The following is a 25,828-nucleotide window of genomic DNA, read 5'->3' as shown; positions in this document are numbered from 1 at the left end:
GATTGCTCACCTTTGATCAGTGATCTTTCTGACTTATCTTTGATCAGTTATCTTTGATCCTAATCACTCATCTTTGATCAATCTTTGTTTCAGATCACTAATGTTTGATCAGTCACCTTTGATCCTGATCACTCATCTTTGTTTCTGATCAGTGATCTTTGTTGCTGACTGCTCATCTTTGATCCTGATCGCTCATCTTTGATCAGTGATCTTTTTGATCACCCATCTTTGATCAGTGATCTTTGATCCTGATCGCTCATCTTTGATCAGTGACCTTGACCATCATCGATCATGATGATGATGATGACTTTTTGATGAACGATGTATTTTGTGTGATTTATATTTTAGTCATAAAAATGAGGATAATATCCATCCCCGTGTGCCTGTCAGGTGCACGAGTGATCAGCTCGCTGCTCACCAGGATGATCAGCACGATGTTTTGGAAGTGATCCCTCAGGTCTGTGGCGTAGGTGCAGAACAGGACAAAGTTGCTCTGCACCAGCTGCAAATCAAACATTCAGACATTTAGATGTGTCTCGTGTGCTGTGCAGACAACAACCTCAAAAAACTGCTAAAGTGTCCATCTGCACTGATCAAATCAACATTGAGCGCTGGAAGTTCTGTTGTATTTACAAACCCGGGCCTGGCTGTGTTTACTCTAACGCCCAGTGTTGTGTCTGAGATGTGCTGCACAAATAAATCAGCGTTTGTACCTGAAAGGCGACGGTGATGAAGAGGAACGCAGCGGTTAGCGTGAGGTACGGCCCGTGTCTCATCACCAGGAAGAAGCCCTTATGGAACGGGATCTGCTTGTCCGTCTTTGAGGCGTACGGATCTGAAACGGTGAGATGTGGAAGATATAAAGGAGTCCGCAGCGTATCGGATAACAAAGTACAGATTTAATGCTGGAAACGCTGCAGCGAATCCTGAAAGGCAGAATCGACTGACAACACGAGCAGCAGCACAAGAATGTCACCTGGAGTGATTGCTAAGGTTTTATCCTGATGTTTGATCCTGAGATTTAATACTGATTGTTGAACATGATTTACGGAGGTTATTGTTTCTTGTTCATCTGTCTGATATGAGTACATCAAAGTAGAAACACAAATACAGCAATACTCTAAGAGCACATAGTGCTGTTTACATGGTGACTTTGACAGTTTCTTATTTTTGATCCTGATCACTAACCTTTGATTACTCATCTTTGATCATCATCTGTGATCTTGATCACTGAATTTAGATTCTAATCACCAAACGTAGATTCTGATGGCTCATCTTGGATATGGCTGTACTTGATAGTACAAAAAAAACAGCAAACTTTGACACTAATCTTTTACCTTTTGATCTTAATTATCAATAATTATGATCACTGTGCTTTGACTCCAATCACTCATCTTTGATCCTCCTCTATGATCCTGATCAATGAACTTGGTGGTGATTTCTAAAATCTGATTCTGATCTCTCGCGCACAAGATCCTGATTACTAAAGTTTTATCCTGATGTTTGATCTTGAGATTTAATACTGATTGTTGAACTTGATTTACGCAGGTTAATGTTTTTTGTTCATCTGTCTGATATTTACTTTTATCTGCAGGAATCCTTAAAAGACCTTTGATTGTACCTGCTGAGCTGTATGGTAAATTAGATTAACATGTGTGTTAGTCTAACTTATTAACTTAATTTCAAAGAACTTAATTCATTCAGGTGTTACCAATTGACACAACTCAATTAAGTTGGTTCAAGTATTTTCGTTTTTCGGTGTGGGCTGGTGTGCGAGTGGTGCAACACGCCCACACACTGAGAAAAAGAATGAGACACGCCCCCTCTGCAACAAGGAAGGTGAGAAAGCAGAAACAAAAAAAGTTGTGATCTTTCATAACTTGCAGAAAATATGCACAATATGACCCCTTTAAGACTCGCACGTTATGAGCAGTGACCCTGTCTCGAAATGTCTCACCGTCTTTCTCTTTGACTCCCATGAACATCACCACAGTGCAGACGAGGAACACTCCCCCAATGACGCCGGCGGCGATCATATACACCTCCTTCTGCAGAGAGAAAGGAAAATCACACACACAACCTCGATCAATCCGGCTCTTCTTACACCGTCCCGTCTATTCTGAGCCCTTTGCTTAATCTTTAATTCATAATGTTCCCGAAAGCTTAAAATATTTAAATTAGTGAAATTGCTGCGCCACAATTATTTTATGTTTTCCATTTTTGTGCAGGTTTTACTCACAGGCTGTGACCCGTTTTAACAGATTCCCTGTGAATTTCTCACCGTGCAATTAAAAGCACCAGCATGAAGAAACCTCAAGTTGCTCTGAGGCCTAAAATAGGCTTTTCACTGTTTAATGTCGCACCCAACAGGAACTGCCCTCCCTCAAACAGAATCTGTTTGTTTGCTATTTTTCCGTGTGGCTCGGCCTGTGTGGTTCCTTATGATTTATTCCCATCAAATGTTCCCTGTTTCCATCAGCGCGCGGCCTTTGCCCAAACTGTGTGCCACCCTCACCAGCGACCACGGAGGAATCCGGCGGCTAGCTGCAGAGGGTTTGGCGCGGCACGCTGGTCGCCCTGTTAAGGTTCACCCAAAATCCACTGGGAAAGAACCATTTGAACCCCAAATAGCTGCGGCGCGAGGGAATCCAGCGGGCAACAGCTCGGAATCGGCTTGTTTCATCTTCACAAAAGAGATAGCTTCACCACCACGGTTTGTCTCGGTGTGTTTATTTACAGCTCTGCAAACTGCAGCGTGGATGTGAAAGCACGCTGTGGTGTTCTGTGTATGACTTTTAAAGGGGTCACGCTGTGCGAAATCCATTTTTAAAAATTTCCTTTACATACAGACAAAGGTTCAAGTTAAATAACCTTAAATGCAAAACATTTCCCTCTCACTGTACAAGGTGAACCTGCCCTGAAGGTCCTAAAATTTTCACCATAAAGAGCTTGTTTTAGATGTTTGTGACATATGTCACAGAAGTCCATAATTGGTCAAACACATCCACTGAGACCATCTGTTCTCTGTGGGAGACTTTCCTGCACTTTGTCCACAGGCTGTATATATGGTGGACAAACCCTCTGTGATGTCAGCCATCAGTTTTCTGAAGAGTTTTGGCGATTAAAAATGGCTGCTGTGCGTATCACCATGTTGGCAGTGCTGACTCCACCTACATCCTGGCTAATCCATAAACAGGTAAAGAAGTGAAGGGTCACAACACCTCATCTGACATGGGCGGAATGAATAAAGCCTAAACAGGCCCCATCTCACAGTTACAGAACAAACTAAAGCTAACAGGCTATCCTCGGGTGTTTTATCAAAGCGTATTTTTGGGGACTAGGTGGTGGTTTTCATGACAGATGGTTTGGATGTGGGTATTAAAAATGATAACTGGTTTATTTCCTTCGTAACCATGACTTAAATGGACCTGTCATCACCAAGCTATATATACTTGCTAAAATCGCTAACTATGCTAACATACAAAATTCAAATAACATGGGCATTTCACTTGATGAACAGATGTCTCAGATGATCCACTACGACAATTAACCAGATGCAGCAAACCATATTATTAAAGATATATGCAATAAAATGCTCCAAAAGGATAGGCACAGTCTTCCACAAATGCTAGCAGCCACAGCTAGCACTCTTTGGTTGTAGAGCTCGGACTCAGCTCAGCGGAATACATTACCTATCACTCAAAGCGACCTCACATTTTAACATGGGATTCTATGGGACTGTGCTCACTTTTGGGGCCAGGCTCCAGTGGCCATTCGAGGAACTGCAGCTTTTTTCCCTCTTCCGGGTAGGCTGCATTTTTGACAGCTAGAGGTTGAGGCTTGATTGCAGCATCTCAGTTCCTATGTGGTATTTTTGGCTATAAACGTGAACGTGCTTGGACAAAAACTCTATTAACTAGTTGGAAATATATATACTCGTAATTTGTGTCCTTTAAGTTATGTTTTGCAGCAATATTTACAACTTAGTAATGTGAGCTGCTCTCAGATGATGTGGCGAGTCATAAATAGTCGTAATGACTTACAGACTGGAGGCACCTTAATACGGAGCCCCAGTTTGGAGGGTCTGATCTGGAGGAGGGCGGCTTTGTGGTGGCAGTGAGACTGGAGCCCTCCCAGGATGTTGGTCTTAGATATCAAACGGTGGCTTCTCCCTTCATTCCTGTCGGTTACGCGCGCTAAAACCGGAATCTTGTTTTGCTGTCACATCCTGGAGACAGCCGGAAAACATGGACCCGACTTTAAACCGTCTGCCTTATTTAGCCTTATTTTCGAGCCAGCTCTGCAGCCTACTTATGTGCACCTGGGTTTGTGCTCGTGCTTACAGCGTGTGACAGGTAATCCTGGGCGTGCAGCAGGCTCCTGATGATCTCTGCCCCGCTTCCGTTGCCAAGGTAACCAGCAGATACGTTTTGCGTGCGGCAGTGCTTGCGAGTGTGAGCGCTGGCCACGATCTGGCCCTGGATGGCAGCACCCGCGAGTGTCCCCAGCACCTCCATGGTCATTCCTGGAAACACAAAAAAGTTCTAGAAAGTTGACGATACAAAGCATCTCACTGAAACGTGCAAAAGATTTCCTGCTTTTTGCACAAGACTCACGGTAGGCAGTGGCTGAGTCTCGCTCCTTCTGGTCTGTGCTCAGGAACATGGTGAGAGCAGAATAAGGCACGTGAAAGCACTGCGGTGGAACAAGAGGAGACCGTCACGGGTTTTAATCACCTCCACCGGATTACGTAATCAGTGGCGTTTGCTTATTTTGCAAGACCACTCAAAAAGTTTGACAAAGTAGGTGGAATAATGGCTCATATCAAGACAAAGACATTGTTCCATCTTAGAGTTGATCTGAATCCAAATTTGAATTCTGGGTCACTTTTTAATCCTCAAAAACAAATGCAATGATCTCAGTTAAACCTGTCAGGTCATAAAATACAAAAATTTCCCATTTCCCAATATCAACATGAAACATATTAGAGCCTGACCGATGTGGATTTTTGGAGGGCTGATACGATAATGATATTAGGGAGTAAAAAAATGTATGATATCAATATATCTGCCGTTATATACATAAAGAATGCAAAGACTAACATTTGGTTGTCAAACCCTTATGACAAAGAAATGTAATTTAAGTTTGAAGTTTTGCAGTTAAACATGAATTTTATAATGAATATCAAGTATGTCCAACAAGGTCACATTGCTCAGTATTTGCACCTCGACTTTGGCCCCACCAACCTGTTGGCATAGCGACCACTTGTGTGTTGTTGCCATGCAACGCCCAATCAAATTTAAACTGAGTGTTGGCACTTTCTCTTGTAGCTAATGTGGCCGAGGGGTGATGGAGGTCCCAGCGATGTTTGACAACATTGTAGGTAGTCATCGGAGTGCCCTCTGTTGAACAAACTCTGTAATGACACCGTTTCCAACAGACAGTTTTTTCTGCATTGTTTATTTAGTAAAATAAAAGCTTACGTATTTGCAAATATAATGCCGATACTGATATACTTGTCAAAGGCTCCTATCGGCTGATATCAGCCAACTAATATATCAGGCAGGTTCTAATATAAATATATACACACACACAATTTGGCATAAAATTAATATCACAGTACAGTATTTTTCACTTTTTAGATGGTGATATCACGGTATTACTAGTTTTACAATGTGTGTCCACTTCGATAATTTTCTTTTTTGAGCAAACATTTAACCTGGACCATTTTCATTTTCAAATCTGCTCGTTTAAAGTAAAAATCCGAGTGAAAAACTGAATAAATCACAGGTTTTTACCATTTTATATGTTTGAAAGATGTGTGGCTGTGTTAATTAACGATTGCGAAGATTTAAACGAGTTGGCAGGACAAAAAGCCCACTGGTTTAGTTTAACCATTTCGATCGTCCATGTAACTGGTGCGCAGGTGCGCATGCCACATGCAATGCACTCTACTGCACACTGGGAGCAACTTGAGCATTAAGGACCTTTCTCGAAGAAAGTTACTGATTTATCCACCTTGCTAACCTTGAGACCGTCGCCTTCCCAATGTGAAGGCTTGGATATATGTGAAATTTGGTCGTTTTTTGCTAAAATTCTTGTTTGCTGAAAAACGCTTGCACAGTAATCACTGCAGTTTCCATGTCGGCAAACCTCAGCCGTCTGTTTTCTCCTTCCTCACCACCTATCCCAGAGAATAGGCGAGCAAACCAAGTCGTGCTTTACTTTGTAATTTACACAAGAGCTCAGTCAGCACTGCGGACACATGAGCCAGCGTAGCTGCGACAAAAATAAGTGCATCCTTGCGAGGACTGTCAATTATGGGGCCTCGACTGCATGCAGACATTTACAGAACTGAAACCCCGACAGAAGTGAGAACTAATCAGTTTAAGGTGGAATCTGTTATTATTCAATGACACAAACACATGACTATATTTCAAACTCTGCTTACAGGCTGTGACGATAACAGCGCGCCTTTCCCATGCAGTTAAGTTGACATGTACATACGAGGAGAAACAATGAAGAGAGGCTAAAAGTGGTAACCAGCATTTACCCAGTGAGAGATTCCTGGCAGGACTGAGCATATACTTATCAAGTAGTTAGAATGACAAGCCATTACAGCTCACCGCGGAGTGGCTACAGCGGTCTGCATGCTCTGCAGCACATGTTCTACGGGCCACTCCACAACCAAGAGGGAGAGATAAATGGTCTGGACCATAGTAAGAGAAGCCAACCGAAATATGCACACTTCCGCGTTGAGGCGAGGTATCTAAGAGCACCGGGGTTTAACCTGCTGCACGTCTCACAAATCAAAGTGTAGACAGACACTACTCAGGCAAAAATACAAATAAGATTAGTCGTTGTTTGCCCAATACTAGGGAACAGTACCATGTGCATGAGGATGGCAACGTCTACGTCAATCTGACATTTGACACCACTAACCTTGATCTTCAATCAAATGCTTGACCTATGGGTAACATTTACTTGTTGCCAAAATTAAATCTATAAGGGCAATTTTGGGGTCAACCTTCATTGGCATACCAAGTTTAATAGAAATCAACCAAAGGAGGTAGGGAGGAGTCAGCACCCAAACAGACACATAGGCATGACATTGGTGCCAATGATTGACTCTTCGCAAATTTGACCAAGCTGTGCATCTCCTCCTCATGTTTGCCAGGTTTCGTGCAATATGAATATGAATTTTTAATTTCGGCCTTGGACACAAATAACCTTGACTTCAATGATTGACCTTTGGTAAATTTGATTTTATTTGGGAAATTCCAGACCCCTCCTACATATGTGTCAAGTATGGTGTACATCGGAGTGGACAAAAATAATAAATAATAAAAAAATTGAGCACTTTGACCCCATTGATCTTGACCTTTACCAAAAGAAAACAGGGCAATTTTGGGTTGGTTATCATTCTAATATCAAGTATCGTGGAAATAGGCCAAACGATCTACAATTATTGGGAGAACAAACAGATAAATATTACTAAAAAGAAAAAGTATAATTTGCTTCATTTTGTATGCATAATGTGTTTTAGAAGACTCAGAATTGTCTCAGTCAACACTTTTCTTGTGCATATTGTGGAAGTGCAAAGATCAGCACAAGCCAAGTTCAAGTGCCACTTGCTTATTAGAATTTTCCAGACGCTGAAGTAACTTTTATGCCATTGCAAACATGGGAGGATGGTGGAAAGGTGCGGTAGTCTCTCATTTGGATAAAGTAAGCTGTTGGTATTTTGGTGAAAACTGGCTTTTGTGAATTTAGCTGAAAATAGTCTTCTCTGACCAATGTCTGTTTGTGGCCTAAAGTCACCTAGCCACTTAAGTGTGGAGTCTGTCAGCAATCTGCAAGCATGCAGCAAAAAGTCCAACCAGTGCACATATTTGTAAAAGGTATTTAAAATTCAGATTCAGAGTCACTACTTCTGCCAGAGTGCAACCGCAGCCCAAGACAGGTCAGGTAGACTCGATACTCTGACATTTTAAGTGCAAACAAGGCACCTTGTGGTCTAGCATCGTTCCTTCAGGAATAACGGAATCATTCACGTTCTTGAAAAGGACAGATGCACACACAGACGAAGCATGATGCTACATGGTCCAAAAGTTCATAGGGTAGGGAAACCCAGTATACTACTTATGACTATGCATATAAATTTTGGACTCAATCGTATAGAGGTTACAGCCATTGTCCGACATCATGTACAGAGTCCACGATGCTTGATGTGGTTGTGTTGTAAAAATCCTGACGGCCCAAATGGATGACCCAAAAACATCTTCCAAATACACACACTAGCATATTATATAGTAGGGAAAAATCAATTATGCATAATCTGTAGGGGGTCCAAATACTCATTATGCATTTAGTAGGAGTAGTCGAGAGGTAATCTGATTGTCTACTACCATAGTGCGCAAATCGACAACATTACACTATGCAGCTGGAGCCTAGTGACCATAGAAGAAGAACTTCATGGGGAAATTTAAATTAGATGGCAGGCATACACAAAAACAGCAGAGCCATCCAAGGGACTATGGTATTGTATAAATACACGTCTCATTTACTTCTTGTACGTATGACAGTAACACTCGGGTGGTATGTACGAACAGACATTAAGTACATACTAAGTATTCAGATGTAGGGATAGTATTTGATTATGCATATCAATTTTCAAATGAATTGGATCAGGTGTTCAGAAATTGAACAATAAAACATAAGAAATGGACACGTGCACGGACAGAGTGCGATTCTGTATCTCGCGTGTCAGCATGGCCAGTAAGGGACAACGTCATGAATACCTACACAGTTCTGAAACAGCCTTTGCACTTACAGTGATCAGGGTTTGATAGAGGCAGTAGAATCCCAAGTACCAGATGAACCTGCAGCTGATGAACGGAGGAACAAACCAGAGGTAGAAGTAGGACACCACAAGAAAGGGCGTGCAACCCACCATCCTAGAAAACACAAATATTGCTCAGATAAGATCAGACTGAGACTGTTAACAATTTGCTCCACATCTGTGGCGATTAAACCTCCCACCACCTGTATCCACCCTCATGTGGTTTACAAATGAATGAATGTTTTTACAGTGACAGGAGTGCAATTAATGCCACAAACCCCTCTTGGAAGATCAAACTGAAGTGCATATTTTGATGGCGGGATCAAATCAGCGTTTGCGTCAAATCAGCGTTTGCGTGTCAATTCCTGCAGAAAGGATGTGGAATTTGGTGGACCAAAACCAGAGGATGAAAAACCGCGTCTTCGGTGAGTAAAAGTCTTAAGACATATCTGTTCCATCCACCCAGGAAACCAGCTGATAATAATTTGTTCAACTCTTCGGGCTGGTAGAAGAACTAATTAGTGAAATCACCTGTTTCAGGTGCACAGATAGAAAGAAGCAATACATGGGAGAACTTTTAACCACTGAAGCCGGGGTTTTCCCCGTCTGACCAAAACCCATGGCCTTCTTACTGTGAGCTAAGAGTGCTAACCATGTTACACCATGAAACTACCAAGAAGCTAACTCAAAAGCAAACTGAATCTAAAATTTACTTCATAAACAGCTAAGTTAAGAGCTAACTGAATCCAAAACAAACTTAATATGAAGCTAAATGCTAGCTGACTGTAAAACGAAATGAATATGAAGCTAAATGCAAAGCTAGCCCTATATTACGCTAATTTAATGTGAAACTAGCCAGTGGCTAAATGAATCTAAAAACTCAATAGAAATCAAACCAAATTTGAAATTAGCAGAATATTTATCTCACCAGAAGCTGACTGGATATAAAATTAACCAAACATAAATCTTTCCAAAAATTAACAGACTATAAATCTGACTTGATATAAAGCTCACTGAATATAAAGCCAAATGAAAGTTAACTGATGATAAATTTAAAATATAAAGCACACTGAGTTTGAAACTAACTGAAGCTTACAGAAAATAAAGATCACTGGAAAGCAAAAATCTAAAAATGAATCTAAACATAATAGAAAACATACATGGATCTAAGATCTAACTATAAAAGTGTTTTTAAATTATTATTCTTACAGTTTTTGTTTATAAAATTTTAAAAATGTGTTGACTGTAGCCTTGAACCTTTTGAAACAGTAGTTTTGAAACAGCTGGCGCCATACTGAGGCTCCATTTACTACAGAATGTGTTGTCTTCCATTGAATTGGACTCCAGAACAATATTCTGAAACACAGTTAAAACAAAAAGTTTTGAAACATTCCAGAGCAGTGTTTCAAAAGTCATCCCCAACCACACATTCTGTCCAATCTTTAATTGTCTTATTACAGTCGAGTTCTGTTGTACATTTCATCCTGAATTTGCCAACATATTACATCTAATGCTTTGACATTTCATATTAAATTAGATGAAGGTATACAGCATTAGATTCTTCTCCCAAAATGGCAGCAAATGTGACAAATATATTTACGGCACATTTAAAATTTTGTTAAAAACAAAAAACAAACAAATGCTACCTCAAAGGAGGCATCACTTCCATTTTAAGATATCAGATAAAGAGATGACAGCAGTTCTGTTATGCTGTTACAATCGGACCGTATTTCTCTGAGATTACAGTGAGGGAAATGATGATGTTTCCCTAAGTATGACCGGAATCTGTCCTGGGAGGGACACGGAAACAGGGAATACCACAGCATTTCAAACCAAGCTTTGCACAAACACAAATCCGACAGATGAAAACCAGGACAAGGCAGCACGGAGGGATTCTGCTGTGTTGTTGAGTCAGAATGGCATGTTGGTCATGTATAATTCATAAGTAAACAGCTGTTACATATCATTATGGTAAAAGCTGTGCATGTGAAATAAGGAGTGGAAGACTAGAATCTATATTGTGGCTCGTGTGCAAACACGACGGTATCATTCCGAGTGCAACATCCGTTCCTTTGAAGATTAAAACACGGGAGATCCCACTCTCTAATTGGAGCCTGGATAAGCGGTAACACCGACACATGTACCAGTATCAAAGGGACTGATGTAATTTAGATGACTGTGAGAAAAAATTTGCTGTGCACCAGCGTTTAATAAAGACATGATGTATGCTGAATATAACAGAGAGAAAGAGGGAGATGGAGGAAGGGAACAGTCATTTCGAGCATCGTCCAGCCCTCCCACAGGGGCCGGCTCTTGCCCCCTCACGCAGCTCCTGATTGTTTGGTTTAACAAAGGGGGTTGACAGTGCTGCAGTATTGACTGGTCGGTCATGCGAGTGTTGAAAGGCCCCTGGACAGTTAGAATGTTCTGCAAGATGGTTGCATTCGGAGAGTCAACAAAGGCGCGTCTGCAAACGTGCACATGCTGAACGTGCATGCACTTCTCCGATCTTAATTAAGCAAACAAGAGATGATAAAAGGTAGTGGCTGTTCTCTCACTATGGCTTTCTTTCACAGTTTGTCTGATTATTGGATTGTCAGCAGAATATCAATAAATAGCGACGGTCTAGTGGTTAAGGTGTTGGGCTTGAGTCCAGAAGATCATGGGTTCAAATCCCCACCTGACTGGAAAATCACTAAGGGCCCTTGGGCAAGGCCTTTAATCCCCTATTGCTCCCGGTGTGTAGTGAGCGCCTTGTATGGCAGCACCCTGACATCGGAATGAATGTGAGGCATAATTGTAAAGTGCTTTGAGCGTCTGATGCAGATGGAAAAGCGCTATATAAATGCAGTCCATTTACCATTTCGAAGGTGGCACTTCCCTTTGATCTGTGATTCTTTGATCCTTGACCCTTTATCTTTGATTTTTGAGCCCAGTTAGTTTGATCCTAATTATAGAATCAAAGCAAGACAGGCAAATAATTATCTTTGAACATTTGCACTTAATAGATCAGCAGTGTGGATCAAAGATAAGCGATTAGGATCAAAGATCAGACATCAAGATGAAAGTTCAGAATCAAAAGCCGCACATCAAAGATAAGTGATTAAAATCAAAGGTCAGTGGTCAGGTTCAAACATCAACATTCGGCATCAAAGATCTGCTGTAATAATATTAATAATAATAGTAATTATTATTATTATTTATATAGCACTTTTAAGGAAAATATTTCAAAGTGCTTTCCATGATAAAACATCAGAGCCTAATAATATAATGATGGTTTAAACATAAGCACAGCAGAGCATAGCAAATTAAAATCAAACATGAAATACAAAGATACAACCCCTGGCAAAAATTATGGAATCACCGGCCTCGGAGGATGTTCATTCAGTTGTTTAATTTTGTAGAAAAAAAAGCAGATCACACACATGACACAAAACTGAAGTCATTTCAAATGGCAACTTTCTGGCTTTAAGAAACACTATAAGAAATCAAGAAAAAAAGATTGTGGCAGTCAGTAACGGTTACTTTTTTAGACCAAGCAGAGGGAAAAAATATGGAATCACTCAATTCTGAGGAATAAATTATGGAATCATGAAAAACAAAAGAACGCTCCAACACTTCACTAGTATTTTGTTGCACCACCTCTGGCTTTTACAACAGCTTGCAGTCTCTGAGGCATGGACTTAATGAGTGACAAACAGTACTCTTCATCAATCTGGCTCCAACTTTCTCTGATTGCTGTTGCCAGATCAGCTTTGCAGGTTGGAGCCTTGTCATGGACCATTTTCTTCATCTTCCACCAAAGATTTTCAATTGGATTAAGATCCGGACTATTTGCAGGCCATGACATTGACGCTATGTGTCTTTTTGCAAGGAATGTTTTCACAGTTTCTATTCTATGGCAAGATGCATTATCATCTTGAAAAATGATTCCATCATCCCCAAACATCCTTTCAATTGATGGGATAAGAAAAGTGTCCAAAATATCAACGTAAACGTGTGCATTTATTGATGATGTAATGACAGCCATCTCCCCAGTGCCTTTACCTGACATGCAGCCCAATATCATCAATGACTGTGGAAATTTACATGTTCTCTTCAGGCAGTCATCTTTATAAATCTCATTGGAACAGCACCAAACAAAAGTTCCAGCATCATCACCTTGCCCAATGCAGATTCGAGATTCATCACTGAATATGACTTTCATCCAGTCATCCACAGTCCACGATTGCTTTTCCTTAGCCCATTGTAACCTTGTTTTTTTCTGTTTAGGTGTTAATGATGGCTTTTGTTTAGCTTTTCTGTATGTAAATCCCATTTCCTTTAGGCGGTTTCTTACAGTTCAGTCACAGACGTTGACTCCAGTTTCCTCCCATTCATTCCTCATTTGTTTTGTTGTGCATTTTCGATTTTTGAGACATATTGCTTTAAGTTTTCTGTCTTGATGCTTTGAAGTCTTCCTTAGTCTACCAGTATGTTTGCCTTTAACAACCTTCCCATGTTGTTTGTATTTGGTCCAGAGTTTAGACACAGCTGACTGTGAACAACCAACATCTTTTGCAACATTGCGTGATGATTTACCCTCTTTTAAGAGTTTGATAATCCTCTCCTTTGTTTCAATTGACATCTCTCGTGTTGGAGCCATGATTCATGTCAGTCCACTTGGTGCAACAGCTCTCCAAGGTGTGATCACTCCTTTTTAGATGCAGACTAACGAGCAGATCTGATTTGATGCAGGTGTTAGTTTTGGAGATGAAAATTTACAGGGCGATTCCATAATTTATTCCTCAGAACTGAGTGAGTCCATATTTTTTTCCCTCTGCTTGGTCTAAAAAAGTAACCGTTACTGACTGCCACAATTTTTTTTCCTGATTTCTTATAGTGTTTCTTAAAGCCAGAAAGTTGCCATTTGAAATGACTTTAGTTTTGTGTCATGTCTGTGATCTGCTTTTTTTCTACAAAATTAAACAACTGAATAAACATCCTCCGAGGCCGGTGATTCCATAATTATTGCCAGGGGTTGTACCACACATACCAATAAATGGGTGATTCTTTAACTACGGGCACTATTGGCCTTGTAAATGTAATTTCCACCACACCATTGCCTTACAATATAAAGGGCCTTGGGGCAACTGTTTGTTGTGATTTGGCGCTATATACATGTGCTCTGATGTCACTGTTTATCTCCATAGAAACTACCCAAACAATCTTTCATACAAACTGTTTAAAGGGACATTACAGTGTTGTGGAAATTACGGCAACAGTGTGGGACGACTACATTTTGTTTAAAAAAATCACAACAGTTGTATGACATTGAATACCCCAATTATGTTTTGATTATTTTACTGATATTTTATAACATTAGAAAAAACGTTTTTTACCATTCATTTTTATCATTGAAGATCAAAAGTCTGGGTGTGGGACAAGATCAAAATGGCAATATTTGCATATAATGATGCTGAAAAAAGGTGAAAAAGTCATCATAGACTACTAGAACAAATTTCTTAACACACTTTCATTGTAAAGATAACTATAAAAGTCTGAAATTTCCCCTTTTTTCTGTTTTTCATACAATATGATCAAAGGACATAATAAGTGCCCGTAGTCTAAGAATCATCCAAATATAGTTAAACTGAAATATATTCATTCATTCACTTTCTCTACCTGCTTAGCCCAATTAAGGGTCATGGGGGGGTGGAGCCTATCCCAGAGAGGCAGTGTACACCCTGGACAGGACGGCAGTCTATCACAGGGCCACATATAGACAAACAAACACATTTTTCCAGTTCACTTAACCTGCATGTCTTAGGATGCGGGAGGAAGCTGGAGCACCCGGAGGGAACCCACACAAACACGGTGAGAATAACTAATCTGAGATGTAAGCAGGAAAAAATAAATACATTTTTAGATGAGCCTAAAAAGCACCAACTGAACTGGATATTCTAATGTCAAGTGTAAAACTATTCCATAAAGTAGGAGCTCGATATGCAAAGGCTCCAAAGCCTGCTGACTTCTTTTTAACCCCAAGTACACAATTCAAGGCTGCATCGTTAGACCGCAGGGCATGACAAGGCACATGAGGTTGAAGAACTTCTGCAAGACAGGTGAGTGCACAACCACTCAGAGCCTCATAAGGCAACAACAACAAAAACCCTTAAAATCAAACAGGAACAAAAGTCAGAATCAAAGATAAGCAGCCAAAGAAGAATGATTAGCAGCAAAGATCAGGATAAAATCACATCTCAGCAATTAGAATATAAGCCGCTTAGTGACATGATTAAAGGAAAAACCCTCTCATGATGAAAAAGAATAAGAAAAAAAAGGAATATGTCAACAGAGTAGTAAATAGAGAATTGTAGGACCTTCACGGCGCTATCCACTCTCTGCTTTCTTCAAGATTCCCCTTGTCGCGGGGACAGCGGATTATCAGAACCACAAAGAAATAAACAGGTCAACCCCCAGGAGGGATGTCGTGGAGAAGAACTCAGGCCAAAGATACAAATCAGTTCATCTTTGGTCAGTGATATGTCCACTAGAAAGGGAAGTGCACTTCACACTGCATGGTTGGAAAGGGGCTTTCCACAAAGGGTACAACTCAGGGAGTGTCACAAGCATTCTTCATTATTATTTTAAACGGATATGCACAAACAAGCAACTACAGCTTCCCAATAGTAATCAATGCTGGTTGAACACCAGCAGCATCCATCTTCTGTGAAGTTATATTGTGTGTTTGTGGTTTTAGAGGATGACAGGATATTGGGAGATGTGTTGAGGTCTTGCATGAGTGGCAGAGAAGTAATGTGAGGGTGGTGCAGGATGTGTATGAGGACAGTGCGACAATGATGAGGTGTGCAGTAGGCTTGAAGGCTGATTTCAAGGTGGTTTGAGCATCTTATGGGCGATACATTATGGAGGGAAGGGCTGAATAACCTGTGTGAGTCCTTCAGGAAGCACATTTGAGCCTTAAAGCTACAGTGTGCAGGACACAGTGTCCTCTAGTGATGAGGCTGCAGATTACATTATGCTGTCACCTGACACCAGTTTGTTTCCCTTCATGTTTTCACTTCTTTGAGGATGCAGACATGAAGTTACCTGACAGAAAAGAGCTGAAGCAAATCCAAAGGCAAAACGAGACGTTACATAAATTTAATAAAATGTAACTCTGCAGTGTGACGTTACACAAGAATGCCGCACAACACTGGTTTATCCAGTGCAGTCCTCAGGTGGGACGTGGACCTGAGAAAATCTGGAATGTGTCGTTTCCACTCAAACATTACGTCGTGTTATGGCCTTAATTAGAAGTGGAGGCAAAGCTGCGCATATTAACACTGGCATGTTGCCATGTTTGTACCAGGGGAAAAAAGGGATGTTTTTTGCTTCAAGCCATTCACTCAGATAAATAAATCATGAACTTGTTTTCCATTTTTTTTGCACTGTCCATTGAGAGCTTTTGTGTATTTTGTGACATGGCAGTTTTGGTATTTTCTTATTGTTGTCATGATATTTTATAAAAATGAATAGTTTGTTAATTTTTATGTATTACATCATATTATTCCTGAGGTGTGGCCTCAGATATGTCTACAGTTTCATTTTGTAAGTACTGTCAAGACCTTTTATGGGAAAGCAATAACAGCGAGAGGACTGGGGGGGGGGGTGGACACAGTCCTCAGCTTTAATCAATCCAGCCCACAGATACATTTCCAATCAATTATAATGGAAGCTGTAAAATTGTTTTTATTTGTGTCCATCTATTTAGAAGAAGATGCTCACACATTACCAGTAATGCATTTTGAGGCATGTTATCGCCATGTTCCCAATACTGTGCAAACGTTTTAGGTATCTGAGAGTTTTTGCAATTTTTTTTTCCATCAGTAGGACAACGGAAATGTGCAAACATTCACATTCCAGAATTCATAATTCCAGAATTCAAAAAAATGATATTATAACAAATAATCAATGATCATTTTTCTCCTTTCATTAAATTAATTCATTAATTAATGAGTTGCAAAACTCGTTTCCAAAATTTAAACAACAATAATATGTAGATGTGCTGGGAAAAACAGCTGCTGATCATAACTAATAGAATAATAATATAATTATTAAAAACCTAATTAAATATACCCCATTTTCCCCCAAATTGCAGAAGATCGCCAAAAACAAATAATGTAGTTTAATGAGGTCAACAGTTGTATTTTTAAAAGTTGATATACTTATAATTTGAAAATATTATAAAGTCAACAGTTTGTCTCTCTTTTTCCCCCAAACATTTCTATATTTACTGTTTTTAAAATGTTTATAATAATAAAAATTAATACATTTTCTATTATCTTACTATTATATCAAATTTGACTCACTAAAATAAATGTAAAGTTGAGCAAATATTATAGATCATCAAGAAAGGCTATAACACTGAAAATTTGCTGTTTAATTTAAAAAAATCTTATTTTTAAATTCAATATTAAGTGTCATTTTAGTTCCATTATGTAATGTATAACCTGGCTCTTTGACTGCAAAAAATTTAATTTGATGGACAGTGCACATCATCAAAGTTACTCATCAAAGTAGCTGAGGAAATGCAAAAACTGCAATATGGAAGGAGAGCGAGACACATTTGTGGTGTGATCAGGAATCTCACCAGGGCATCAGTCTGCCTATCTTGGTCCATCTGCTCTTTGTGATGAAGAACCCAACAATCAGGTCAGTCACTGCGCCCCACGCCTTCCCTACAAACAGCACCATGGACGCCTGGAAGGCGTTGATCTACAGAGCAGAACACACACAGACATGAGAAACACATGCAGATTCTAAAGTCCATAGAAATTAAAAAAACAAAATCTCTTTCTTGTCACCTGAGCAACATCAAGCAAGTAGATTTGCAGGAAGAAGGCTGTGGCACTTGCCGCCACTTCCTTGGGTGCGCCGCCAATGGCGAAGCACAGCTTGCTGCATAATGACAACCTCTGGCTCAAATCGGTCTGCAAAGACAGAGGTGAAAACAGAAACAGTAAAATATGCTACTGTAGCTCAGTTTGTAGGCTGCAATAGATTAAACACAAACAGCCAGTGCAAAGAAAAGCACCATAAAAATAAAATTATGTTTCACCTATAATATACTCACATGTTGACAGGAAAAGATTGTTGGGAATAGAAATAAGAAAATGTGCGAGTTTGTCACTCAGTAAAGATAACTTCTTTCCATATAGACAGATGCCAAAAAAGTCACAAAGCAAGTAAACAGACACGCAAAACAAATAAACTGCCCATAAGGGCAGGGACACAACTGTACTGTAAGTTGACTTTTGGCTGTCAGCCCATCTTATTTTCACCAAACGTTAACTTCTCAAATGAAAAAATAGTCTTGACCTTGCCACACATTTGAGCAGCTTTTATCACCATCTAGTGGGCGATGTGAGCATTTCAGGGCATCTGTACATTTCCTACTTGATACCAAAAACTGAGTACAAAAGGCATTTAAAATGTGAGATATGCATGATTTTTTTGTTTTTTTTGGCAGGCAGCATTTTGACTTCCCAGTATTAATGTATAAAGTTTAAACAATTCGATTTTGAGAGTTTTACGGTTCTTGAGTTTTAGGATGCGGAAGGTTTTGCTGGATGGATGAAAGCACAGCAATTTCTCTTCATAAACACAACTTACAGTAGTGAATAAGATGTGTTAATTGTCAAGAAATTAGGCCACTGACAACAGCCTTGTGACTCTCAGGTAACTTTATATTTTAGACATTCCCAGACTGAATTCTTTCAATCTTTTCCTGTTGTTCCAAAAATAACAAATGACTCAACAAAGGGTAAACAAACGTAATTACTGTTGCAGGGCTGAAAGTATGCAAGACAGTTATACATCTGTTTTGTCACGAATTCCACTGCATAAGATCATCCGCCCTTTAATCCCAGTGTCAATTCTCCTCAACAGACAAGAACAAGACATACACGCTCGTCGTGGTGGTTAGGTTGGGGGGGGGGGGGGGGGGGGTCCGATACTTTAGAAACAAGCCACCTTCTGTAAGCTTCTCATCCTTGTGATCCATTTTTCATTGTTAGTGTCTTGCGTGCAGCAAAGGAAGTCATGTAAAAAAAGAGAGAGAGACATGGAGGAGAACAATTGTGCCCAATTAACTGACGCCACCATGTACCAATTAATGCACGCGTTTATCTGAGTTTATCCGCCAGATTTGACTGAAATTGTTGGCATTTTTGAAGATGTTGCCACAGACAGGCAAATACAATAGACAGGTGTGGACATTCCATTAGAGGCTAAAGATTCAATGTCTTGAAACAGTTTAAAAAGAATGATGGTGGCATGTCATGGGTGGTGGGAGACTCCCCTCCTTCCCCCCCCAAACTGAATTCCTGGATACCCCCCCCACTAAACACACCAACCAAAATATTCTGGAGCCAGTCGTGGATGGATCAGACTGAGACCCCACTGTGATGTAGACACCAAGGCTCACAGAGGACCCCGCTGAACCCACCGGCACATCCCCAGCCGCACTCTGCGAAAACCATCAGGCCCATTACGTCTACATGTGCGGCGGTGAGCCCAGACTTTCATCTCCACACATGAATAAAACACCACAATCTCGGAAACCTAAAATGCTTTGCCAACCTTTGCCTGTTCCGTCTTTCCTTCAAGCTTGTGTCTGAGGCACAAACAGAAACACAGACGAATGCTCCAAAAAAAAAGTGTCACTCTGCATCCACTGCCTCGAGCCTGGCCCGTTCGTTACTCCCCCCTGTGAGCGTTATGAAAGAAGGAAATCACCAAAGCAACCACAGCCCCAACCGACACACTATTATTATCCAGCTCACGTTTTCTCCTTCTCCTTTTTTCCTCTCCCTCAAAACACTGAGGGGTTTGAGAACGACAATTACCAGGAGGGACGTGTGTAATTATTCAATCACAAGACAAGCGGACCAGAGGTAAGTACAGGCTGCGTGGTGGTTCCAACTTCAAAACTCTCCCTTCTCTCACTCTCGCTGCAATTACCCCTAATTGAAGTCGGTTTGGTGTCTAGAGAATGCTGCTGAACTGATGATGTGCAAAAAAAAACTCTGCGCACCCAGCCGTGCTCTCGCTCTCACCCAACGCTCATTTCTTTCCTTCCAAAATTCCACACTCAAGCTTTCATTCCGGAATTCTTATCATCAAAGAAAGTAAACAGGATATCCTTTCTGCTGCTGCTGTGACAAACAAAACCAGATGCACAGACGCGCGCATGTGAACACACCAGTGCAAAGTAAAGGGAGCATCTGCAAGGTTCGGCCCATCAGCAAGAAGGCGACAAGGACGGATAAGACTAATCTCTAAAGTTAATCCTTTACCGTGCAGGAGGGAAACAATTAACAAAGTCTGTCCTGCACGGCGAGTCGTTTAACTTTATGCAAAGAAAGGGAAGGGCCACGTTTGCGTAAAGAATTGAGTACGTTATATACTTGCAAAATGCTAATCTGGTGAAAAACAAAGCCTTTAAGCAGTTTAAATGTTTGTTTGGTGCAGAATTTAATGACAATTCAGGGTATCAGGGTCAAAACATGGGTTTGACATTGAGGTGTTATCAAGAACAGCTACGTGGTCACTCCAAATTATGGACTGTGAAAGAATACGTTATTCCCATGAAAGCAGACAGTAAAATTTAATCAGAATATCAGTTTGAGCATCTGCAGATAAACAAGGGGGCAATCACATGACCTCTGACCTCTGAGGCCCACCTATTTCATGACATGTTTTACAAACTCTATCCAGTTGATCAATGCTAATAAAAAAATAAAATACCACTTAATCCAGTAAATATTTACAGTGACACCAAAGCAAAGTAGAACTGAGTTACATTTGGTTCCAACAGGTTTAACGGGCTCATTCATAAAGATACACACAAAGTATTAGCTAGATAGCACTGCTGCTAGCTGGATAATAAATTAATAATTACATTAAGGGGCTGTTTGTGTGCTATAAATTATAATAATCTGTTTATAAAAGTTTATACACTACTTTAGTTGGGCAGAATGTGATAAAATTCACTAACATGTCACAATACCTGCTAACAAAAGCTAACTGGGGAGCAAGTAGCAGGAGTAGGCCACAGTAGCTAGCCAGCTAGATAAAGACTGCTGTTAGTAATAAATTAACAATTATGTGAAGGAAGTTTATTTATACTAACCACTGTCGCGTTAGAACTTACTTTAATTAAACTGACCCATTTATAGAACAGTTAATATATTGGTAGAGCAGAGTTTTTAAAATTTGTTAGCTAACTAACATAATACGCTAGCATTTGCTGCCATAAGATATTTTAACCCAGTTAATTTGGCTGCAGGCACTTTTTAAATCAATTTATTTATTTTTAGATAAAAAAAAAAACAACCTTATGACACTGTTACACACAACAGTGATCATTTTGCATCATCTTCTAAAATCCTATAAAGCCTATTCCTTGGAGCCACAGTAAATTATAGACACATTTGGTACATATTATCCAGTTGCAGAGTTCATTAGATCCTGTAATGCAATGATTTTTCATGTACACATGGAGTCAATCTCCTCAGTGTCCCGGATTCAGTCTGGCTCGACTTCAAGGTCAGACTGTTTCATGGATGTTTGCCCACAATCTGGGTGGAGGACTTGCAAACATGGACACAATAAATGACACCTATGGCACGTGGAAGGGTACTTGGAACAGTCAGGCTGACCATCCAGCCAGATTGATGGACATTTCCAGTGCCAGAGTTCTGGCAGTTGATTCACCATGGTATTAGGGATGAACTCCATCAGAAGGGTCCAGATGCTGTTCTCCTGGTGTTTCTTGCTTTGATCTGGGAGACAGGTATCATCACAAGAGACTGGACTAAAGGACTTCTTGTTCCTCTCTCCAAAGGAAAGGGTGAATTCCTGAACTGCAACAACTACAGGAGTGCTCTCTGTGTTGAACAAGGAACTTGAAAAGGTCATTCTCAGCAGGATTCAATTCTGACTACTCAGTTGGTTTCAGTTGAGCATATGTTGATTTACGCAAGGCATTCGATTCAGTTGGCTGTTGTTGTTGTTTGCATCATCCTGACAATTTGCCGAATCCCCAATAAATTACTGAACATAAACGCCTCGCTATACATAGTCACAGTGAGTGCTGTGCAAGGTGTAGGCAGAATCTTGAACATCTTCGTACTGAAATCTGGCTCCTGCTCTGGTCACTGGTTAGATGGACTGGATTTTGGATAAAATTGTGGAGTCTAGAACCTTCGACATCTCTATCAATGAGAAAAGATTCACTGACCTTGGCTTTGTGGGTAATGTATTCCATAGTTTCAGCACTTGAGAAGCTAACTGAGGAGTTGGAGTGTCTGGTTTTGTGATTGTTGTGGATCAAGACTGAGATCGGGATGTTCAATGACTTCCCGGGCTCAGTCATCAGAAGTGGCTCTGTTTTGATTCAAGTGTTGAATTTGTTGGCAGATCACAGTTATATCTCTGGGATCTCTGCCTTGGAAATCTAGAGGTGCTCGGGAAGAACTTACGGCACTGTTAAGTCCGGACAGAGGTGTTTGGCGATGCCAGTATACTTGCGTGAGAGATCCATGTTCTCTGGGTCCTGGGCCTTCCAGTCTTTCTGTGTTGCTGGGAGTCTTGGACTCCAACCAGTGACATAAGGGATGTCACAACTGGATGTCTTCGGTACTTGGTCTTTCCTTGAGTACTGTTGGAATGACTTCATGTGGAATGACCAGTTACCTCAGTAGTTGACATCAGGAACTGGAAAAGTCCAAAGGGATACCCATGTGTCACCTGGCTGCTGCAGATAGGGGCTACTTTTAGGAGGTGGGGTGCATTATTGATTGTCTGCCTGGGTGACTACTCTTAAAATAATCATGAATAACGATTCTTCTTGAGCACTGCAGAAGCAGTCTTTACATCAGTGTTTGCAGTTCTGTCTCCACTATGTTGCGTCCCATTACAGCTGTGATTACAACAGTGATATTGTCAAGATAAGATAAGGAAAACAGTTTTCTCTTTTCATCAAGCAGGCCATCCCATCAGTGTCATCAACCTCACTCAAAAGAAAACTTTCCAGGCACTGAAGTTCATATCAGCACGACTCGAGTTACACAATGACGCTGATTAATCACACTTAGGGAAGTGACAAAACAGATAGCATTTTACATAATTTCTAAGTACCTCAGCCAAATTAAATCACAAAGACACCAGAAGTGATTAATCAACAACTTTGGTTTTTAAATTCAGGCTGTTTGAAATGATAATACACATTGTTAGCAATCACGCATCTGAGTTCTACTCTCCTTTGATAATTGTGTCGTGGGGGGGGGCTTTTTGACAAATTGCTGAAAATGAAATACATGCATATCAGAGAGACACGTATTTTACAAGAGAGGTGTCTCTTTCTTTCACTTTCTTTGTCTCAGTACCAGAGTGCCATGTGTCGAGAAGGACAGGTGCTTCTGTAATTGGTTGATATTACACTTGGACAACAAGGCACTCATGCCTAATGAGCACGGTGAATCCGAACCCGTTGCACCTCAGTTTGCATTGTCTTATCTACCGCTTACATATTAACCACCCTGGCGGACAACCAGTACATCTCATCTCTTGAAAGTAACCATCCATCTGTCGCAGCCTGGTGAAACGTGGGCATCCTATTGGGCTTCTCCAGTCATTGGGGTCCTCAATGTTGCCTGGATCATGCACAGAGAAACGCACCACATGGCCAAAATGTCAGAGCTGACAGTCCTTCACAGTACAAGTAATACTCCTCCCCTGAGTCTCCTGAAGTAACCCAAGTCATTCCAATGGCACCCATGGGTCTTCTGAAGAATCCTATACCAAAGACATCCAATTATTGCCTTGGGTCACGTGTTCACATCCATGTCTCACAACTATACAGTAAAACAGACAGCACCAGGACCCTAAAGACTTCAACCTTTGTTCTCCTATAACAGTATTGATACCACTGAACACTTCTGTCCAGCAATATCATAACTCAATAAACTCTTCCCATGTGTCTCTTGATCTCAAAGGCCAAGTTCCCAAAGACATGAATGTCAATGCTGAGATAAATGAATCTTTCCACAAGTTCAGTACTTTATAAGCTGTAAATTGACATAAAAATGGTCTATAAACAGTAGAATTTATGAACACAAGGCACAGTTGTTCAAGCTGTGTTTGCGAACAATTATGAATCAACTCTTCAGAATACTGAAAACACTAAAACCAAAGTTGAATTTCATTATCAAAAATATGTTCCACACTTTTGACTTGGAGCGTAATGATACACCAGCCCCGTGATACAATACATATCATGATACACCTATCACGATTCAATACATATCATGACACAAAATTACAGCGCTGTGCAACTAATTATGTAGAAAATCTGTGGTGAATGTTTTATCTTTAAAAAAAAAAAAAAAAACATTATCCTGAAGTATAAATTGTAATAATTGATCTTAGCTGTTACCTATTAGTATATTTCATGAATCATTTATGATTCTTCGCTAAGACTAAGGCAGTTGACTTTTCATGGCATCATTAATTTTTTTTTTTAAATGATTCGACACAGGCTTATCTTGATTCACGATGCACCGATAGATCTCTACTTTTGACATTACAAGAGATTTTAAAAAAGTCTAAGTTACAATTTGCACAAATGAACAAAAACAGAAAAAAGTATCAGAGAGGGAACCCAAGATCAAATGCAATTTTTCTGAATTTTTCTTATGATAACCAGACCCACAAAATTAGATTGTTTAAATTAAATGGAAAAATAAAATTGTAACAAACTGTTACAGTTAAATTTATGTCTCAAACGGGTCCAGTTGTAGCATTTACATTTTTTAGTGCTGAGTTTAACATTCCCACATTAGTGAAATACAGTCAAAAAATTTAATTCAGATGTTTCAAATGGTTACTTTTATTTATTTACGTGTTTTTCGCCTTTTTATTCTTAAATTTTACACTTTCCTCTTATTTACCTGCTCAGAGGAAGTTCTGTTTTCAGCCATATTTAGATGGTTTTATATCTCAGAAACATCCAGCTGATCTCAAGAGTCTTTAATTTGGGTTCTGACTGGGATCCAGATGTGGATTCCAGATTTTTTTAATTAATTTTTTGACAATATGCTCAAACTCTGCTGACCTTGATGACCCTGAGCTGACCTGCTCAGTGTCGTGCACATGTGATAACCTGCAGCGGAACAGAAAAACAGCGTGAATCTTACCTGGTGAGGAGTTTTGCTGCACACGGGATGATCCGCCGGTTTGATGACTTTGGCCGTCAGGCCAGGTGCTCCGCTCTCTCCCTTGGTCATGGCTGAGAGGCTGTGCGTGAGCCGGCAGCCGTACCTCTGCGGCTGTGTGTGTGAAGGAGCGCTGAAGTGAGTGTGGCTGTGACTCCTGGTGTGAGCCAGAGTGCGCGCAGGCTGCCAGTGCGCGCTGTGTGTCAGAGGCTGGAACTGGATGTGGCTGTGACTCCTCCGCGTGTGAGGGACAGCTCCGGCAGCCGGGAGCTCCTCCTGCTCCTGTGTGACGACTCTGCTGCTTTCTGATGCCATTCACATGCTGTTGTGGTCTGGAATCAAGCCAGGATGGAAGGGTGAGGTCACGCCGGGTGGTTACACAGATATGCAACAAGAAAAAAAACAAAAAAAAAAACAAGGAGTGCACGGAGAGCGCGACAACCACCTTATAGGTTTGATGCAGATTTGTCACCAAACTGTTTGAGTAAACAGTTATGATTTTGAGTTTCAACATCAAGGTCACCCAATGTCAAAGGTCATGTGACCAATCGAAAGGCAGTTTCATGGTTAGTTTCACGTAACCACAGGTCAACTCATATGAAAAGCCATTCAAAATATCCTATTCTCAAATTTCGACCTTGGCTTGTGACCTTGACTTTTAAGCAAACAAGTAAACAAAGCATGCAGGATCAAACACAGTGTCCCTGCATTGCACAGGAGTGAA

General features: G+C 40.5%; 1 protein-coding gene across 3 annotated transcripts in view; it reads right to left on the bottom strand.

Moving 5' to 3' along the window:
• The window catches only part of mfsd2b (major facilitator superfamily domain containing 2B), a 33,053-nt gene that overhangs the window by 6,025 nt on the left and 1,200 nt on the right, over nucleotides 1–25,828 (bottom strand). Inside the window, exons 2-10 of one of the 3 annotated variants that reach the window (XM_034162309.1) lie at nucleotides 25,087–25,436; nucleotides 17,692–17,817; nucleotides 17,478–17,602; nucleotides 8,834–8,957; nucleotides 4,617–4,695; nucleotides 4,344–4,525; nucleotides 1,958–2,048; nucleotides 714–835; nucleotides 419–502 (exon numbers count right to left, since the gene is read on the bottom strand). In XM_034162309.1, coding sequence (XP_034018200.1) covers nucleotides 419–502; nucleotides 714–835; nucleotides 1,958–2,048; nucleotides 4,344–4,525; nucleotides 4,617–4,695; nucleotides 8,834–8,957; nucleotides 17,478–17,602; nucleotides 17,692–17,817; nucleotides 25,087–25,419 — 1,266 coding nt within the window. In that variant the 5' untranslated portion in view covers nucleotides 25,420–25,436. Of the gene's footprint in view, nucleotides 1–418; nucleotides 503–713; nucleotides 836–1,957; nucleotides 2,049–4,343; nucleotides 4,526–4,616; nucleotides 4,696–8,833; nucleotides 8,958–17,477; nucleotides 17,603–17,691; nucleotides 17,818–25,086; nucleotides 25,568–25,828 lie in introns of those variants that run through there. The other 2 variants (XM_034162310.1, XM_034162308.1) reach the window with 2 other exon arrangements.

This window comes from Thalassophryne amazonica, chromosome 21 (genome assembly GCF_902500255.1).
Source record: "Thalassophryne amazonica chromosome 21, fThaAma1.1, whole genome shotgun sequence".
In the NCBI taxonomy this organism is placed as follows: Eukaryota; Metazoa; Chordata; class Actinopteri; order Batrachoidiformes; family Batrachoididae; genus Thalassophryne; species Thalassophryne amazonica.
Note: the sequence above shows the minus strand (reverse complement) of the source record. Positions and strands in the feature narration are given on the sequence as shown.